Source organism: Chanos chanos, chromosome 4, assembly GCF_902362185.1.
Source record: "Chanos chanos chromosome 4, fChaCha1.1, whole genome shotgun sequence".
In the NCBI taxonomy this organism is placed as follows: domain Eukaryota; kingdom Metazoa; phylum Chordata; class Actinopteri; order Gonorynchiformes; family Chanidae; genus Chanos; species Chanos chanos.
Window position 1 is genome coordinate 39,549,775 of NC_044498.1, and position 17,882 is coordinate 39,567,656.

Genomic DNA, 17,882 nt, shown 5'->3' on the forward strand with positions numbered 1-17,882 from the left:
TCCCAGCAGTAAAAATTTGCACTTGCACTGTGTCATTGCACCCTAGCATTCTATCAGGATGAATCACATCACCGACAATTCTGCTATAAACAAATGAACAACACAAGTGACGAAATATGATCGCAATAAATATTCTGCGTGTCAGTGCATTTTACGTAATGTGTCACAGTCTGTATTTCTACTGGCTGGCTCTCACACCTTCCGAAGCAGTATACATGTATTCATTTAGCTGTCAGTTCTTTTCCAGAGGAAATTATTATGTTCTCTGTCAGGTCACACACTTTGAAAGCAAATGTGTGGTTATGCTTCTTGCTGAGGGGCACATCAGCATTGTCCACTCATGCTACGGTTCCAAAGCCATGACCTTCTGGGTACTGAGTCACCTTCTTACCTCTGTCATTATCAACATTAGCATCAGAAATGTGCTCCCAAGAGCACTTGGTACTCTGAAGATATTTGTTGAAATGAAATTTTTCTGTGAAAGTATCATTTAAAAATTTAAAGAAATAATCTTACATATTCCGTTGGGGTTATACAACACATGTACAGTCATGTTATTTAGTGTGAATGGCTTTACTTTAGGCTGAGAGGGTGTGTGTGTGTGTGTGTGTGTGTGTGTGTGTGGGGGGGGGGGGTGATCTGTTGATTCAGAGAACTACACTACTACTCATACACACCCCCGACGCCACAATCTCACTCTGATCCCTGTCACCTTCATGGCTACACTGCAAAATAAGCACTTCTGAGGAATACAATGGGGAGTCATGGGATATGGGACAGGTGGGGGGACAGGTATAAATAGGGTTTACAAAGATCAGAAGTCAAAACAGTTTACGAAGCTAGTGGGCAAGTGTCTTCATTCATACTCATAAGGAATCTGTAGTCTGCTGAGTTCCTTCTAATCAATCCGAGGTGCTGCATAATGTGGAAGAACAACAGCCCAGGTAAGGTGGACCTAGCAACATATAACGCAAATGATTTTATACAATATTAATACCTTTACATAATGTTATTTCATTCAGAATTTAAGGTATTCACCTTTTGCTTTGACTGCTCTATGGCAAAATCTAAAAGAGTACAAATATTAGATAGTGTAAAAATTTAATGTGAGACCTATAGCCTAGTTTCACTGTTTTTTAAAAGAATGTTTAGGAAACAATTATTTTGGGATTTAAAAGAAAAGAACAGAAAATCTCCAGTTGCATCTCTGTTAGTAAGAACTTAGAACCTCTGCTCAGAAGGCCTCAGTGTTTGCAGAAAAAAAAAAGTTACGTTGTGTATGACAAAAATATTGTATGGAGTTATTTCAAATGAAGACTTTCTTTTCATGGGCTCTTATCTACAAGGACTCCTCTGTGCCATTGTACTGTGTAATGTCTGACAGGTCAAGGAGTGTTCTGTCCACTTCTTTACTGTCATGTTTTGGCCTTACTTTATTTTGACCTTAGTTAGCATAGTTATCTAACAAACACCAGACTAGGCTTCTCTTTCTGGTTGTTATGACTGTATTGTAATGACATGGGTTAATGTCAAACTTCACAGCCAGACAGGCCTGTATCATATCACTGAATAACTGATCTGAGAACAGTAAGAGCTCTCTATGATAGCACTTTTTTTTCCTCCCATTTCAGTTGGGTTCTGATCTTTGCTTCCCCCCTCCTACAGATGTTCCCAGACAGATTGGCACCGGTGGATCTGTGTCTCGGAGTGCTAGCCGTAGAAAGAGAACCAGCTTTTCCAAAGAGCATGTGGAACTGCTGAAAGCTACATTTGAGACAGACCCCTACCCTGGAATCAGTCTGAGGGAGAGTTTGTCTCAGACCACTGGACTCCCTGAGTCTCGCATACAGGTAGTCTTTATATACAATAACTATTTAAAAATACAGACACCTAAAACCATGCACAGTCAGGCATATACATAAAAGTCCTCTCTCTTAGACAGAAACAATTACACAGACACATCACGATCTGTCCTCTTTTTAAATTCATTATCAGGAAATCTCACTCACATGTGCATACACGCTCATACACATACAAACAAATTTGCCAACATTCCAAGATCTGAAATGGAAACCGCATGAAAATGCTGCATCCATAGAACCCCAGATACTAGTATCAGCGCCTTTGTTATCGCCATAGCAATGAGATGATACAAGTCTCTCTGGTTATCTGTGACATCAGAGAAAGATAAGTCTTAATGCTCTGATTACACTGCACCCAGCCTGCTTACAGATATCATTCGAGAATGATTTACCTGAACATCTCATGGCGAAACCCTTTATCAAATGTGTTTGGACAGCTCTGATGTCTCTATTGTATTCTTATGAGGACCATCTTTTTTCTTGTCTTTTTTTTTCTCTCTCTTAGGTTTGGTTCCAAAACAGAAGAGCTCGAACCTTGAAATGCAAGGGGGCCAAGAAAGCTCTGTGGCAAACAGACCCTACCTTACCGGCCTACAGTGCCCCCCAGAGTCCACTCCTGGATCTGCACAGTGCTAGTCATGGAGGCACATCCAGTCTGGCACAACAGTCTTTTCCCTGTCTACCTTCTTCATACTCCTCCCAGATTAAAGGAGAGGTTGATGAAAAATGCTATTACAGTCACTGCCCACCAGCATCAAACTCCATGGGTGATGAATCAGGCTGCTACACCCCATCTTTTGAGTTTCACCAGAGCCATCTGGTGGGCAGCAGTGCCAGTCCACCATTCCAGAGCCCAGTGCATCATATGGTGCCAAGCTGGGCAAGAAAATATGAAGAGGGGTGCCCTGTGGATTCTGTATGGAAGTCCTCTCCAGTCAGTGCCCAGCCTTGTAACTCCCACCCAAATCAGGTCCTCTTATATCCATCCACTTTGGAGAAGACCTACACCCCCAGGAACCTCCAGCCTTTGGCCCCTGCCACTCCTGATTCAGGCTGCTGGGAAGGAGGGTTGGAGAATACCCCACCTGGCCCTGGTTCCTTCTGTGTGGAGACTCCTGAGCACTCTGCAGGCCAACAGGAGAGGGGGTTACATCATGGTCCAGTACCTGAGCTCCCTGCCTTGTCCCTGCAGGAAATCCTGGGGGAATTAGAGGGTGACTGGTGGGAGGGGAATAACATGATGAACCGCAATGCTGAAGACAGCCTTGTCTTTTGCTGAGGACAATCTAGTTATTTATTTGCTTATTTATGTATTTATATGTTTATTGTATTAATTATGTGGAACATGCTTATTGGACTGTATGGTTGGTTATGTTTCTCACTGCATTTTGTGAGTAATTAGATGTAAAGAGGATAAATGTAAATTTTGATTACAGGCTTGTTCTCACCCACTCATACTTTTTGGAGGGTTGGAGGGATGTTTGTTTTATTTATCACTATAATTTATTCATTTTCTTTGACCTGTACAAGAATTCTTCGAAGTCATTTGGCATCTTTATTTTTTGGTTATTTACTGATTATTTATTAGATCTTTGCACTTGCAATGAAGATGTTTAAACACAAGTTCCGACTTATTAAAACATGACAAATTTAACTGTGGGTAATTTTTTTCATCTTAAAAATATTTTTTATAGGATTTACCTTTTAAATAACGCATCGAAATCTCTCAAAATGGTTAGAGTAGTGCCTAACAAATAGAGTTAACTTCTCTCTAAGAATGGAGAGATTACAGTATCTTGTTTTGCCTTGAACTGCCACATCTACTGTGTGAAATGTAGCTAGTTATGTTGTAATTTATGACATGAAGAAAATACACAATGCAGACATTGCCATGGAGGATAGTGAAGCTTTCTAACTCTTAGAATCTCAGATTTTGTGAATGACAAACATGGCCAAAAGGTTAGATGACATGAATTTTGAATAGTCATCTGCTCAAAAATAGGGTCCAAATGATTCCTGATGTTAGAACTGAGCCAAAATGGGTGTTAAACTCAGAGATGATGAGTTTTAATGAAACATTCACAAATATGCATCCTATTAAATTCTTGGTTTCTTAAATGACCTCCTTTCATTTACAAGGAAACCTGCTGTTATCTGACTTCCTGAGGTCAATATGCTCATTGATAACATATCTTTTAGATCCTTCTTTAACTGTCTTTTGGGCAGACTTTCTGTTAGATAGTCAGGATGTCACTGCATTTCTCTGTTTGTTCATCTGAAAGTTTTGTAAAAGAGACATGTAAAAGGCAAGAAAGATAAAGGAGATAGTAAATGGTGGAAACCCTTTGTCATCTCTGAGCCTGCAGTCCTTTCATCAAGCATCAGAGGCATGTTTGTTGGAATGGAAAAGGGACAAAGACAAGTTTCAGAATCTGGACCTTTGGGAAACAATAGAGCACGAGCAATGTTTTTGGCTCTTGGATATTGCCTGACCACATATTCCACGAAACAAATTCAAAAATCTGTTCAAAAAATTAAACATTACAGTTCACTTTAAGGATAATGTAAGATCAGTCTTTAAGAGAAACATGGTAGTTTCTATGGTAACACAACCAGATTGGACAAGAATGAAGAAATCAGACTCAAACCCATTGAATGTGTTTTATGGTCTCTGTGATGTAGACTAAGCTGTGCTTATTTTGCTTTTTTTCACCATCTGTTGTCTGGGTCCAGGTATTTTTTTTACAAACTGTCAAAATGACCACAGTCCTCTCCCTGTCCATATGCCCATCTACATATACCTGCCAAGGCACATCTCTGTTTGTTTGTCTGTCTGTCTGTCTGTCTCTCTCTCACTCAGCCTGTCTGTGTGTCTCTCACTCTCTTTCTCTCTGTTTTTCACAAATTTTACCACTGAGTGGAGCTCTCAGACAGCTTTAATAATAGCCCTGGTTATGTAACTTTATTTATTTATTGGTTCAGGTGACAAACTGTGAGAGAGCAACTTGCCTAATTTGTCAGTCCTAGCTGGACACCTTGAGGTCTTTTAGATGTGTAAGACATGGCTGGATGATTGATTGGAGTCAACTGTTGACCCAGACAGTAATAGAGGACTGCGGCTACTGGTGATTGTTGCTGGCTGCATAACAAGGTAACAGGTGGCTGTATCTCTCCCTGTCGTATCTTTTTCATGCAAATGTGGATTGAGTTACCAGGCAGACTATCTATCTATCTATCTATCTATCTATCTATCTATCTATCTATCTATCTATCTGTTTGTGTGTTTTAGAAAATTAAGTGTAATAATCATATTTAGAATAAGGGACAAAATAATCAATAAGGATGATTACACATTGCTGTTAGGGTCATATTTCCTATGCGGGCCAAAAGACTCAACTTTTCCACTGTGTTGCATTACTTTTTTCTCTCCTTTTTTAACAAGTGCAGGATGTTTGCTGGCTGTGAGGGATGTTTATCTTATTCAAAATACGTTCAGTTTCATATCCACAGTGCATCCCCTTCTTCAGAACAAACATGACAGGAAACAGAGGGAGGAAGGGATTCCTGTTGTTAGGTTTTCCTCAGACATAGTGGGGACGAGATGTGGCTCAGACTGCTACATATAGGAGCGTGTGTTTGTGTGTGTGTATGTATGAATATAAAATGATTGTTTCATTTAACCTTATGAAGCAGCATAGAATGTAAAGTGATTTGGGGCAAAATGGAAGATGAGATTTTAGAACTATTTAAGAGTCTCTCTCTCTCTTTCTCAAGATGCGTACGCACACACACGCGCGCGCGCGCGCATGTCATGTCACGTTTACACTGTTTTCATTTCCCAGTTTACGGGGCATGTGTCAAGTAGCAGCTGGTTTTTGACAACAGCAGAGTGAACAGGGACTCTCTGCATCATCTAGAGTTCTGCATTAGTGCTCTCTGTTGACTAGCAGCCTTTGTTAAGGTCAAATTTAACCAAGTCCAATTTGTAATTTGAATTAGGAACAAAAATAATATATGAGAAAAAAGACCTGAAATCAAATTGGAAATTAATTTTACGACACGCTGTCATGTTTAGTTTGATAATTCTGTGTAATTCCATGCTGTTTTGCATAAACTGTAAGTCAGAGAACCTTTGAATGCCATTTTGTGCAATTAGATCTGATCAGAGATTATTTTTTCAGAACTTTTAGTCTTTTAGAACTTTCATAGAGTTACTCTTATTATCGGAATTGGTTGATTTGTTTTATTTATATAATTTTATTTATTTCACAAGACACAACTTTATCTGTTCAAAGAGTTTTATAAGAAAACAAATCGGGAGCCCTGAAATTCTCTGAGAAACGCGGTAGATCCACAGTATTTGATTGAAAATAGTCGCTCTAATGTACGTTGTTGGGGCTCCATGGAATATTAAATACACGTCTAACAGGCACAGATAATGAAGTCCTAATAATGCTTAGTTTCTGGGGCACTGAAATGATCCTTTATAGTATCCCCCTCGGCCTGCCAAGTCTTTATTCCTTTCAAAATGTGTGTGTGTGTGTGTGTGTGTGTGCGTGTGCGCGCGCTTGCGTACGTGTGTGTGTGCATACTGGGCGTTTCTCTTTTCTGGCGGCGAAGGACGGCAAAAGAGTTATTCCAGTAGGTTTAAAAGTCGAGTCATAAAGAATCAGGAGGGGGAGACGCTAACAACAAAGCGGTGAGTGTCTTAGAATAGTCAACCGTTGGACTATGCCTGCTGATACTTGTGTACAAAAATGTTGTTTCACTAAAGCACATGTGTTTTATTGGAAATATGTTACTACCGAGAATAAACTGTCGATTAATGTACGAAGTCATCTTATTAAATGTTCTAGTCAGCAGTAGAGCTTCCTTGCTTACTGCTGTAGCCTAAACTAATCAACGTAACTTTGAGGCACACAGATTGCCACAACCCACCATGTTAAGTGATATAAATGAAACATATGAGATGAAAGCTGGAAAATTTTCAGGTTTTTTTGGGCTTGTTTGTTTGTGTCTGTTTACACCAGGAAACTATTGCAAAATAACAGAGATGAGAATAAAATAAGTTAATTGAAACGTTGTTTAATCAGGTTACCATGAGCTGAGTTTTGGCAGGCAGAAATCCTTGTGAAAAGTCCTGATTTTGTTTTTACATGAGGAAATGTTCTAGCGACTCTAAGCTAACTTTAGATTAGCTAGATTGATGAACTCAACCCGTGTAGCTCGTTAGCATAGCCATCTTTATCTTGCTTTGAGTGTACAATATTACTCTCTCGATGGGAAGACAAAGACAATCTTGATAGCTTCACCATATTCTCATAATATACAGTTACTTTACGTTACGTTTTGTTAATCGGGAACGCCAACTTTTTATCAGTTGTGAAACTTTGCATAAGTTTGAGAACTAAAAAGTTGTCTAGCTAGCTCCAGCTAACCTAGCTAGCTCTAACGCCACTGCTGGTAAATTGAAAGCGATCACACTAGCTACTTATTACAATTGTACACTTTTTCGGGCAAACGTGAAATAAAGTGATTTAGCTATAGTTCACTACTTATACTGGAATTTTTGTCTAGTGAAGTGATAACGGCAATGCAACGGACATTTTTATTAGTTAGTACAGCAGGGGCAACGACCAGCGTTGTTATCCATGAATGATGGATAGATAGCGAAACCAGTGTTTAGGTAGGTAGTCTGCTAACTTCGGAATTCATCAACTTTAGTGGTAGAAAATAATATTTCTTATAGTCTGACGGGACAGATATTTATTTATCTGTGATAATATGATGAACTTCGATATCAGATGTAGACCAATCCGCTGAATCGTAGAATCAGAACTATTACCACACACCTCGGAATGTAATAATATGGCAGGGTATAAATGGAAAATCTTCATAAAATCGATCATAATAATAATAAAAATAATACCGAAATGTTCTTGCTTACTCATAGGGCACACTGTGCTCACTAAGGGCAAACGTAGATTGAACGACTTCTGCAACGGATTTACTATTAAGCTGCTTGTTCAGGGACTTCGAGGCTGAGACAGACACTACATTGTCTTAAAATAGTTTGCACACAACACCACCGCGTGTAGCAATAGATGGGAAACCAACAGGGAGAAGTAAACTAAGTTTTCGACTGACTTTGTGGCCGATTAAAAATGCTTTTCTTTTAAGTGATGAAATGGAGGTCGTACTCTTTGGCCATTTTGCTCACATTTGAGTCATACGGTCTCTGTGGAAAGAACTCTGGGGTATTTAGTTTATGAGTAATGACACTTCCGTCGTTTTTGAGAATCATCTCTTCTCTCAACGAAGATTAAAGTCATTCTCGCAATCATTACAAGAATAAGACTCTTACCTGGTGTTAGGCTACTTTGGGTATGTCGTGGACTGTTCTGTACACCACTGTGTACTCTGGACTTGTCATAGGAGTCTCAATACTTCTCTCTGTTGTTGCTAAGATTTCTATTTAAGAGAGCCATTCTGACAGTTTGCCTTAATTAAAGACAGATTGAACTCTTAAGTCTGCGTTTTTTAGCAGTTTGGATTCTAGCTTTATTTTATGATAAGGCAGATCTGTTAGGTTATGCAGTTGCGCAAGTTTTTTCAAAAATAGAACTATCTGTGCTTTAAACTTGTCAGTACAGTATGAATGTAATTTGATAGTGATAATGTTTTGTCTGTTTTTGGTAAGTAAAAGTGCCTCAGAACCTGTTTCTTGTGGTATTTGGCCTCTATAGTGACGCTATAACATACCTGCCATTATATCTTCAGCTGATGTGAGTTTATTTGTCTTGGATTTCTCTGTCTTTCATGGCTTGTCAAAAGAGATTCAGGTTATCATAAGCAAACATCTGGTGAGGAATGGCAAACCATGTAAAAGCCTCTACTAATAAAGAAGTCTGATTTGTATTCATTCCATAGGATTTGCATAAGATGAACCGATACAGTTTAATGTCTTCACTCCCTTTGGCCCTGTCTTTTTTCAGCCGGGTGTGAAGATGTACTATTACAGGTATGAAAATGCAGAGGTCAGCTGTTGCTATAAGTACCTCATGTTCAGCTATAACATCGTCTTCTGGGTAAGTAAACACTGACACATTTAAAAGTAGGCCTACATTAGCAGTTGCCAACCCAAGGACAAGATGCCACTGTAGTCCTTTATCTGATAATTAATTGTTTATATAATCAATTGACTTAATACTAAACCTTTGGCAGTATGTTGTGCTGGAGTGTAAGTAGTCACTCTTTTTTTCATTCCTGTCCACTTCTTCAACTTCTGATTAAATAATCAGTTTTTCCACCTCTAAATCCAGATAACTAATATTTTCCCTGACCGCTGGACCTCGTACCGCATGCCTCCCTGCTATCTCTCCACCCAGAAGCCGCTTTCCATAGCCCATGTTGAGATAACAGTTGAGCAGCCGCTTCAATTGTTCGTGTTTATTTGCTCAATTAAGCCTGGCTGTGAACAGGGTGGTCTTTTTTTTTTTAATCTAGGCCAGTGTTTCCATAGTTTCTCTGGCCTTGGACCTGGTTTCTGTGCGAACACCCAAAGGTTACACTTCCCGTTTTCTTAGGCCCAAAAAGAAGACCCACTTTATATCGGTTGGTTTCCTGCCGATAGCCCTAGTCTGCGTCAACAGGAAATGTTGCATGAAATGTGTTCGGTCGGAGACTGATACTTTGACATATGAACTGTGATGTTTGCTCTAGGGATGGTGGGCGGAGCTCGTAGGTTACCGCTGTTAACCCGAGGGTTCCTTTTTTTTTTTTTTTTTTTATTTTCTGCCCATATGACTTTAGAGAAATGGGTGTAGTCCTTTACCACTCGCGCTAGCTTCCGGCAGCTGGTTGATCTTGTCACGAAGCAGTCATGAGCAGTAACTGTGTAGCCTCTATACTTTGATTTAAAATTTTCGTTTAGCACATGCATACTTAGACAGTGGACATCATAGCTGTCATTTTCCCCCAAGACACATTTCTCACATTTTGCACTGGCAAGCTGCAACATCTTGGCTTGTTACTTTAAATCTGTTTAGCAAAAAATGATGGACACGGTACAGGTTAAATTTTGAAAATTGACGTCTGTTTTATTTGTCATGAATTTAAGCCTTTGTGTCAGTTTGATCCGTTGATTCCCCTGCCACACATGAATCCTCTTTGCTTCTTTTTTTTTTTTTAATTTTTCTTTTTTTGTCTTTTATTTGTGCTTTGTACCTTCAGCTGGCTGGAGCGGCTTTCATTGCTGTCGGCTTTTGGGCCTGGAGTGAAAAGGTGAGAGGTTTTTCTAAGTTTTCCTTTTCTTGTATACTTACATTCAGCCTGAGTTAAAACATTTTGCGAGTGCAGGAACAGCATGTGGTTTATGGCACACAGTAATTCACCAGAAACACAATAGACTTTGTGGCCTTCCTGTTGATAAGTGGTTAAAAAAAAAAAAAAACCTCTTGTCACTCAAATCAAACATTTACCAGTGGTAAATGAGAGAGGGGGGAAATGACAAGCTAATATGAATGACAGTTATCCATAAACAACCTCTGCTTCATCTTCATCCCGCTCAGTTATCCAGACACTCTGAGACCTGCAGTTAAAAGGGGGTGTAAAACCATTTATGAAGCTTAATCATACTTCTTGTCACTCATGTTTGAAAAGCTAAGAAGATACTTGTCTTTTTTGAACTGCATTTTACAGAATGGTAGGATGTACTGCACAAATCTGTTCCATCAGTTGAGGTTTTTTTTGTCAGACTGTATTAGCATGATCTTCCTTAAAAAAATAAAACAACCTGTAGCTGATAGCCACTGTGTAACAATAACATGATTGTGCTTAGGTTGCATAAATTTCTGTTGTTCTTCAGGCTGCTGTAGTAGTTGTTAGAACAGCTCTAAGGTTTCTGTAGTCCCATTTAGAACATAATTCTTGGTGAAATGACCTACGTGCATTTTCGTATGTATGTGTAATCACTTTTTTCCTTTTGATGCTCTGGTGTTTCTGCTAATACGTCATCAGTTGGTATACAAAGATTGTTTTGCTCCTTCCATTGCATTATCAATAATAATTTGAAACAAATATTTGTTCGAACATTAAGTTTTTTTACTTTGAATGCCAAATAGGAAACTTTGGTAAAAATGACAGCCATACTGGCTTGAAGTAAAGGGAAATAAATACATTCTACTCAAATGAATAATCTCTTGGCTTGGAAATGTCTAGTTTCTGAACAGTCCATCTGATAATTGTTCTGGTTTGCTTCTCTCCTTCTCTCCACAGGGTGTGTTGTTGGACCTGACCCAGGTGACACGGTTGCATGGTTTTGACCCGGTTTGGGTGGTGCTGGTTGTGGGCACAGTCACCTTTGTTTTGGGCTTCGCTGGCTGCGTAGGAGCTCTGAGGGAGAACATCTGCCTTCTCAAATTTGTGAGTTCAAAGCCAAATCATCTGAAACATTTAAGTCAGTAGTTTCGTAGTCATCGAAACAGCCCAGTGGGTTGTGAGTGTGACAGCACTCTGCTGATCTTCCCTTGTGCAAGACTCTTAACCTCAGAGATTACCCAAGTGATGCGGAAGACGGAAGATATTGTTCATTTGAAGATAGAAGTGTCTAATACAACAATACATAGCAACGGATGTTCCCAAAGGCACCTTAGACACCCAGCTGCTGTTCTAACAGTTATTACAGCAGTCTAAACAACAAATAAGGGTACAGAACTTATGCTCATTAATGTTAGTATTGCTGACTTTGACCAGTAGCTGCTGGATTCTTTTTTTTAGGGCAACAGATATTTGTAGAAGTCAAATGCTGATTCGCAGTTGATGTTTGGTTCTTAGTCTTTGCCTTGCATTTTGCAGTTCTCAGGAGTCATTGGGTTCATCTTCTTCTTGGAGCTTACTGCAGCAGTGCTGGCGTTCGTTTTTCAGGATCCACTGAGGGAGTGGATTAACGATTTCTTCTTGGCCAATGTCAAGGCCTACAGGGAGGATATCGACCTTCAAAACCTCATTGACTCCCTCCAAAAACTGGTGAGAGTGGAGAAGTGAACGTAGTATTCGAGAAAACGTTGACTGTTGCAGCTCTTGCTGACTGGTACTTTTGTATCTGTTTTCTTTAAACGCCGTTTGTCTTCATCTCACATCCATACGTTCACACTTAGATGCAGCATTATTCAAATGTGTCATTACGCAAGACTGTGTTTGTGTCATTTGTGTCTGCAGAACAATAGAGCATTTGTTAAAACTAAAAAGTGGATGAGACCTGACTTGCTAAGGACACAGAAAACACATTATGTTTATGGAAGCATGTAGTGGAATGCTAATTAAAGTATTACATAAGTATGACATAACATTCCAGATCTACCTCTAATTAACCTGTTACAAATGTAGTTACAAAACATTATAGACCAATTTTAAACTACTCGTTTTAGATTGTGACATGCCATTCTGTGACACTATCTGACGAATCACTTTGATTGCAGAACCATTGCTGTGGTGCCAAGGACCCAAACGACTGGAACCTTAACGTGTATTTTAACTGCACTCAACTCAACCCTAGCAGAGAGAGATGTGGTGTGCCTTTCTCTTGCTGCCTCAGTGATCCTGCAGTGAGTTAAGACTTTGCTTTCCTCTTGCTCCTCCCTTATATCTGCATGGGCTGTGACAGTTAAATATTTGGCACTTTACCATTCTACAAAAGCAGTGTCAACACCCTATCCTAATTATGCAGTTCTGTGTTCATAGTCACTGAGCCAGTTTTACTGTCATTCCCATCAGCAATTACTTTTCTTTCTTTTTCCTCAGATTAATGCTTTCTCATGTGTATTTCCTTCTCTATTTTTAAACCATTTCCAAAAGTATTTTTTGTTATTTTGCATTTCTGTAAGCACACCCTGTCCGAGCATGTCTTTACCAGTTAACTGCTGAGGTGGTTATCTAACTATAAATAACTATTTAGTTATCCAGCTTTCATGCTTCCCTGAGACTGGTAGTGCCAGAACAAGTCTCTTTATGACCTGTTTCAGTTCTCATTGCCTCAAGCGATGAAGTGAGTTAGTGTGTGCTAGCAGTCTTGAAATTTTCAGTGAGTTTCGCCATCTCTCCACAGGACACAGTGGTGAACACACAATGTGGTTATGATGTCCGGGATAAAGGAAACATGGTAAGACGACTGCTAGCGGACACACGCACGCATACGCATAGCAAGCACACGCACACACACGCACAAACAAATGCAGGAAGGCTGCTTTTTCATTTAGGTTTAAAAAGTTGTTGCTTTAAAGACAACCAGATGGCTTATAGAGAAATAAAGATCTGTCTTTCTACTGTGTTCAAACCCTCACACTTTTCCTGCTCCGTTTTATTGAAAACTATCAGAAATAAAACTACGGAATTAAAAGCGTGTTACCTCTGTCCCCAGAGAACACTGCAGCTGCGGTGAACAAGGCCATGAGACATTGACAGATAGTTCTCATATGTTTTCGCCAATTGTTCCAATGGTGGCCTCTGTATCTGTCAGTTTAAAAATTGCATTTTCACAAAATTGGAGCATATTTACTGTGGCTCTGCTCCTTTGGCCCGTAGTCTCATTTATCGTCATTATTGCGCTCTCCAATGGGGCTGTAGATTCACCAGTAAGAGCGGAGACCAAATAGCTTTTAATCTGTGACTATGATAAAAATGATACTTAAACAGTAGAGGAGGAATCAAACATTTAAACTCATTAGCCAGAGAGCACTGAGTGCTCCAGCTCCTCTGAAACAGCCGGCAATATGACACATATATACCACATTAAATATATATGTATTTATTTATTGTAGTCTTATAGATGTTATGTTTTTATAATAGGTGGAGTTATTATTCCTTTAGGGAGGCGCATCTTTCTTTTTGCATTTTTGTTCTCCAAAAACTCATTTGAACTCCCAAAGTTGTGTATTTTGGACATAAAATGGATTGCTTGAATGTAGGGAATATGTCCTTCTAGTGTACAATGATTGAGAAATTACCTAATCGGATTATGTAACGGTCTGAAAAGGTTAGTGATAAAAAAAAAATTGGACCAGTTTTTTTCACCAGCTGTTTTGTGCTTTTTTTGTAGAATGATTGGAGCAACAAAATTTATGTGAAAGGCTGTATCGCAGCCCTGGAGGATTGGCTTCCAAGAAATATCTATATAGTGGCTGGAGTATTCATCGTCATATCTCTGCTCCAGGTAAGTTGTTAATGAAGGTAGTCGGGCACTAACTTTTCTTCTTTTGTTTTTCGACTCCCCGTCTGTGTTTTATGACAGGAAGTTTGCATTGAACAGCAAACAGCTACACCTGCACCCAAGATCACTTTGTAGGTTTTACTCTGATTTGTATATGAAACTTGGTCTCGGTGCAGGGCTGCATGCACGCAGAGTGGCATGCCAGTCTGTGTTCTTTAATATATAACCTCTCTGTGTAACCTCTCTTTCTTTAATACGTAGCCTGTATTCACAGCTCTGAAATAGCTGTTGGTAAGAATGACAAAAATGCTGTCTATGTATACGCACCCTGTCTTGCCACTAATTCAAGTGCTGCTTCTCTGGGGAAAGGCTCAGTGCACAACAGCTGTGATGGCATAGCAACTGAATGTGTTTTGATCAACCAATTATGATTTTTAATTTGTTTTGGGTCACAGTATCAACAATAAACACACTTAAACTGGATGAATATCTGTTGCAGCATAATGGCAGAGAGGACCCATTCACTGCCTGACTTTTTCACAACACAGCAAGTGAACTGTTTACGTAGCAGTTTATCCAGATTCCCTAGAGCATTGTCAAAGAGAAATTTGAGATCTTTAGTGTATAGAAGAACTCAGTTCTGTGTACCAGCAGGTCTCATTGGTTCAGTCATTGCTAACCTAACTGTACAAATCTTGTAGAAGATTTTTGCTTTACTTTTGCTTTACTGTCCCTTGTCATAAAGTGTAAGAAATGTCAACAGCCATCCCTATATACCTGTCTTTTCCCCCCTCCTGTTTAGGGGGCATACTGACCGTCACAGTTCTGTTCTAACCTTCTGTACGGCTCAGTCTCTTGTCCCTCAGGCTCATTGGTAGATTTCTCAGTAGTGAAGCACGAGGACTGACATAACACATTTAATGTACTGCTCTTAAATTTTAAAGGGAAAAGTGATGGTAGATTTTCCTTTTAATTAAGCATTTTTTTTTAAGGCCACAGCTCTAAATATCCCACAGAGTGATGAACTGTTGCTGTGTTGCACAGTAGTTTCTGTTATGATGTTTATCAGGTAATGTTTCCTTGGTACACACATTTTTTTTAGCAAGGTGTTTCAATGGAATGTGTTTCGCCATGTTTCCCTATGCCCAAATGACTCATCATGGAAAATATTTCTCTGTCCTATCTGGAAGAACTGCGTGTTCTGTATTTGTACTGTTAGCCGGTGATTTGTTGCAAAAGTGATAATGTTCTATTTCTTCTCTGTGTTTAGATGATGGGCATCTTCCTGGCCAGGACGCTGATAGGAGACATAGAGAAGGTCAGATATAACTATTAATAAGATGCATCCCTACGGACTGAAAGGGGGAAGGTGTTGTGAGAGACAAATATCTCTTTTCAAACTGCTGCTGCCTCTTTCCCATCAGTTTCTGTGACATTTTCTGTGGCTCATCAAGAAAAGGAAAGGGGAATTGGAAACTGTAGATCCATATTCACCTCCCGTCATATCTGGATCACCTCTTTAACTCACTCTAAAGGGACAGAGACTTTGGACACACCCAAGCAGTGATACACAAAGCTGCCTTCCTCCAGCTGGACATCCCAGCACGTGCCTTTTTTCCCCTCTAGGGGGCAGTCAGACAGTTGTGGAATTGTCAAGATCTCTCAGGCGTCTCTATGTTTTGTGTGTGTGTGTGTGTCTGTTTCCTTATATATGTTGTTTTTCTCCTTGGGACCAGCATTATCCAATAAAAGATGAAAATGGAAGACAATACTACATTGGATCCACAAGATCATGAATGGATGTATATAGCTCTACAGGTGGAATTTTGGTGTCTTCACGTGCAGTTTACAGTAGCAGATGTCTGTTAATCATTTCAGACCTGTCAAAAATGAACTAACTTACCAGAGGAGGCTTCAGTTAAAGAACCACCACTGCTCATGACATCAGCTTCTCTTAAACTCAAGGCCTTATTCTAGTAGTCACCCTGAATTCCCCATAGGGTCTGATTGTGTCTGATGCATGCCAAGACACTTCTGAACAGCTCTCTATGAGTCACTGATTCAACTAGTGTGAAGTTAGGAGTATAAAACATACAGGATGTCCTTGAGCCCTGCTGCTCTCTGAGTCGTGCCCGTTTCCTCCAAGACTCTGCAAAACAGCGGTTTAAGTAAAAAGAGAAGGGACGAATAGAATTAGATTGAAAAGAGCTTTAAAAACAAAAAAAATGTGTAAGACATTTCGAATGGCACAGTTTTTTTTCTTATCCCTTGTTAAAGTGTCGAAATCTTAGCTGACTTGATAAAGATTGGCCTGAGTCATTCTGATCATTTCTTTTCATGTCTGCTGCAGAGTTTGAATCTGCTACAAATTCAGCAGAGACAGGCGAGAGGCAGTGTGTGTTGTAGAGGAAGTGAGGGCCAAAGAGAAGGTAAAGGTAGGAGCTGTGTCACTCAAATGAGTCATACGCAAAGCTAGCAGTTAGGACCCATTATGTAACATTATTAAACGCATGCAACTTCTTTAGTTGTTTATTGTGAGTTCACCGTGCAAATATCTATGTATATATATTTTTTTTAACTGGCTAGATATTTTTATGAGCCCATTATGTGAGGTTTGTATTTGCTTATAAGTGGTTTTATGATGCGGTATTGCTGCTTCGTAAAGCACTGTAGGTGCGGCCTTAAATTGAAGTCTTGCTTTTATTCACCTGTCAGAACACTTACGTGGCCTACTCAGAGGAGCAGTAGACAGAGCTTAAATAGTCTCTTGCCTTTGGAAAATGTAAGTATTTCAAAAGCTTGTGGTAGTTTGAAATAGACTAAACGTATCTTTTCGCCTTCCTTCTTGCCCAGCGAGGAGCATGAGCACTTGTTTTGACACAATACCTCTAGTTTTCTACTTACGACCATGTCTTGTACTCGCGTACTGTGCCTTCTCTCTTGGCAAAAGAGACTGCACCTGTGAGCATAGCAAAGCTGTGTATGCTGCATTTTCCTCTTGTTAAACTTTCTCCTCTCTGATTAGAAAGTGATCCCTGTGTCATCTGAGGACTTGTCTTTTGGAGTTGGCAAGAAGTTTTGGGCGTTTTTTTTTTTTTTTTTTTTGGCCAAAGATTGGCACCTGTTAGTCTGAATTCTTTCTCCGGATGTGACTCTTCTGTAGCACACCTGTTCCCCTAGCACCAGATCTCTTCTGTGCTATTTGTTGGGCTAACAGATGGCAAATACCCCATACACACTCTTGTTGTCTTGTTGCAGACGTTGACAAAAGCTTTGCTCTTTGCGGGATTTAGTTCCAGCTCTTAGCAAACACTTTATTCAGGGGCTCCACAGGAACTTCATCAGCTGAAATAACGTGTGTTTGTGGAAGATATGGGTACCCATCTGTGGTTCCTTCAGTCCAAAGAGATCCTGCCATGCTCCACACCTTTTTCCTTTCCTTTAGATTTCTGCTTCAGGCTGTTTTGTATGGATTTGTTGTTCAGGAGTTGTTCACTTGGAGAATAGATGTTTAAAAAAGAAAACAAAACAAAACAAAACAAAAAAAAACATTTTTAAACTCAGTCAATGAATGAATCAATAAATGAACAATTAACACTTCTGATTTAAAATATGACTCATATACCAACTGCACCACAGTGTTGCCTTCATAAAAGGAGCACTTTGCCTGTGCCATTTTGTAATGTTACAGTTTAATGTAGTATTGACCTTTTAACATGATTGTATTTTGAATGTGACTTTGTTTTGTTTGTTGTAAAGGGATGCTTGTTCAATATTTTAGATGTTGTGTCTGTTAATGTGTGTTAGCTTTGTAA

General features: G+C 39.5%; 2 protein-coding genes across 2 annotated transcripts; both read left to right on the forward strand.

Moving 5' to 3' along the window:
- Positions 1–922: 922 nt before the first annotated feature.
- Positions 923–3,141, forward strand: mxtx1 (mix-type homeobox gene 1). The gene is made up of 3 exons (XM_030772316.1): positions 923–944; positions 1,666–1,850; positions 2,368–3,141. The coding sequence occupies exons 1-3, from the start codon at positions 923–925 to the stop codon at positions 3,139–3,141; spliced, it is 981 nt and encodes a 326-aa protein (XP_030628176.1).
- A 3,405-nt stretch (positions 3,142–6,546) lies between these two features.
- tspan14 (tetraspanin 14) lies at positions 6,547–17,168 on the forward strand. Its single transcript, XM_030771905.1, has 9 exons — positions 6,547–6,561; positions 8,858–8,950; positions 10,095–10,145; positions 11,139–11,285; positions 11,718–11,888; positions 12,341–12,466; positions 12,967–13,020; positions 13,957–14,070; positions 15,338–17,168. The coding sequence occupies exons 2-9, from the start codon at positions 8,870–8,872 to the stop codon at positions 15,401–15,403; spliced, it is 810 nt and encodes a 269-aa protein (XP_030627765.1). The 5' UTR covers positions 6,547–6,561; positions 8,858–8,869; the 3' UTR covers positions 15,404–17,168.
- The last annotated feature ends 714 nt before the right edge of the window (positions 17,169–17,882 follow it).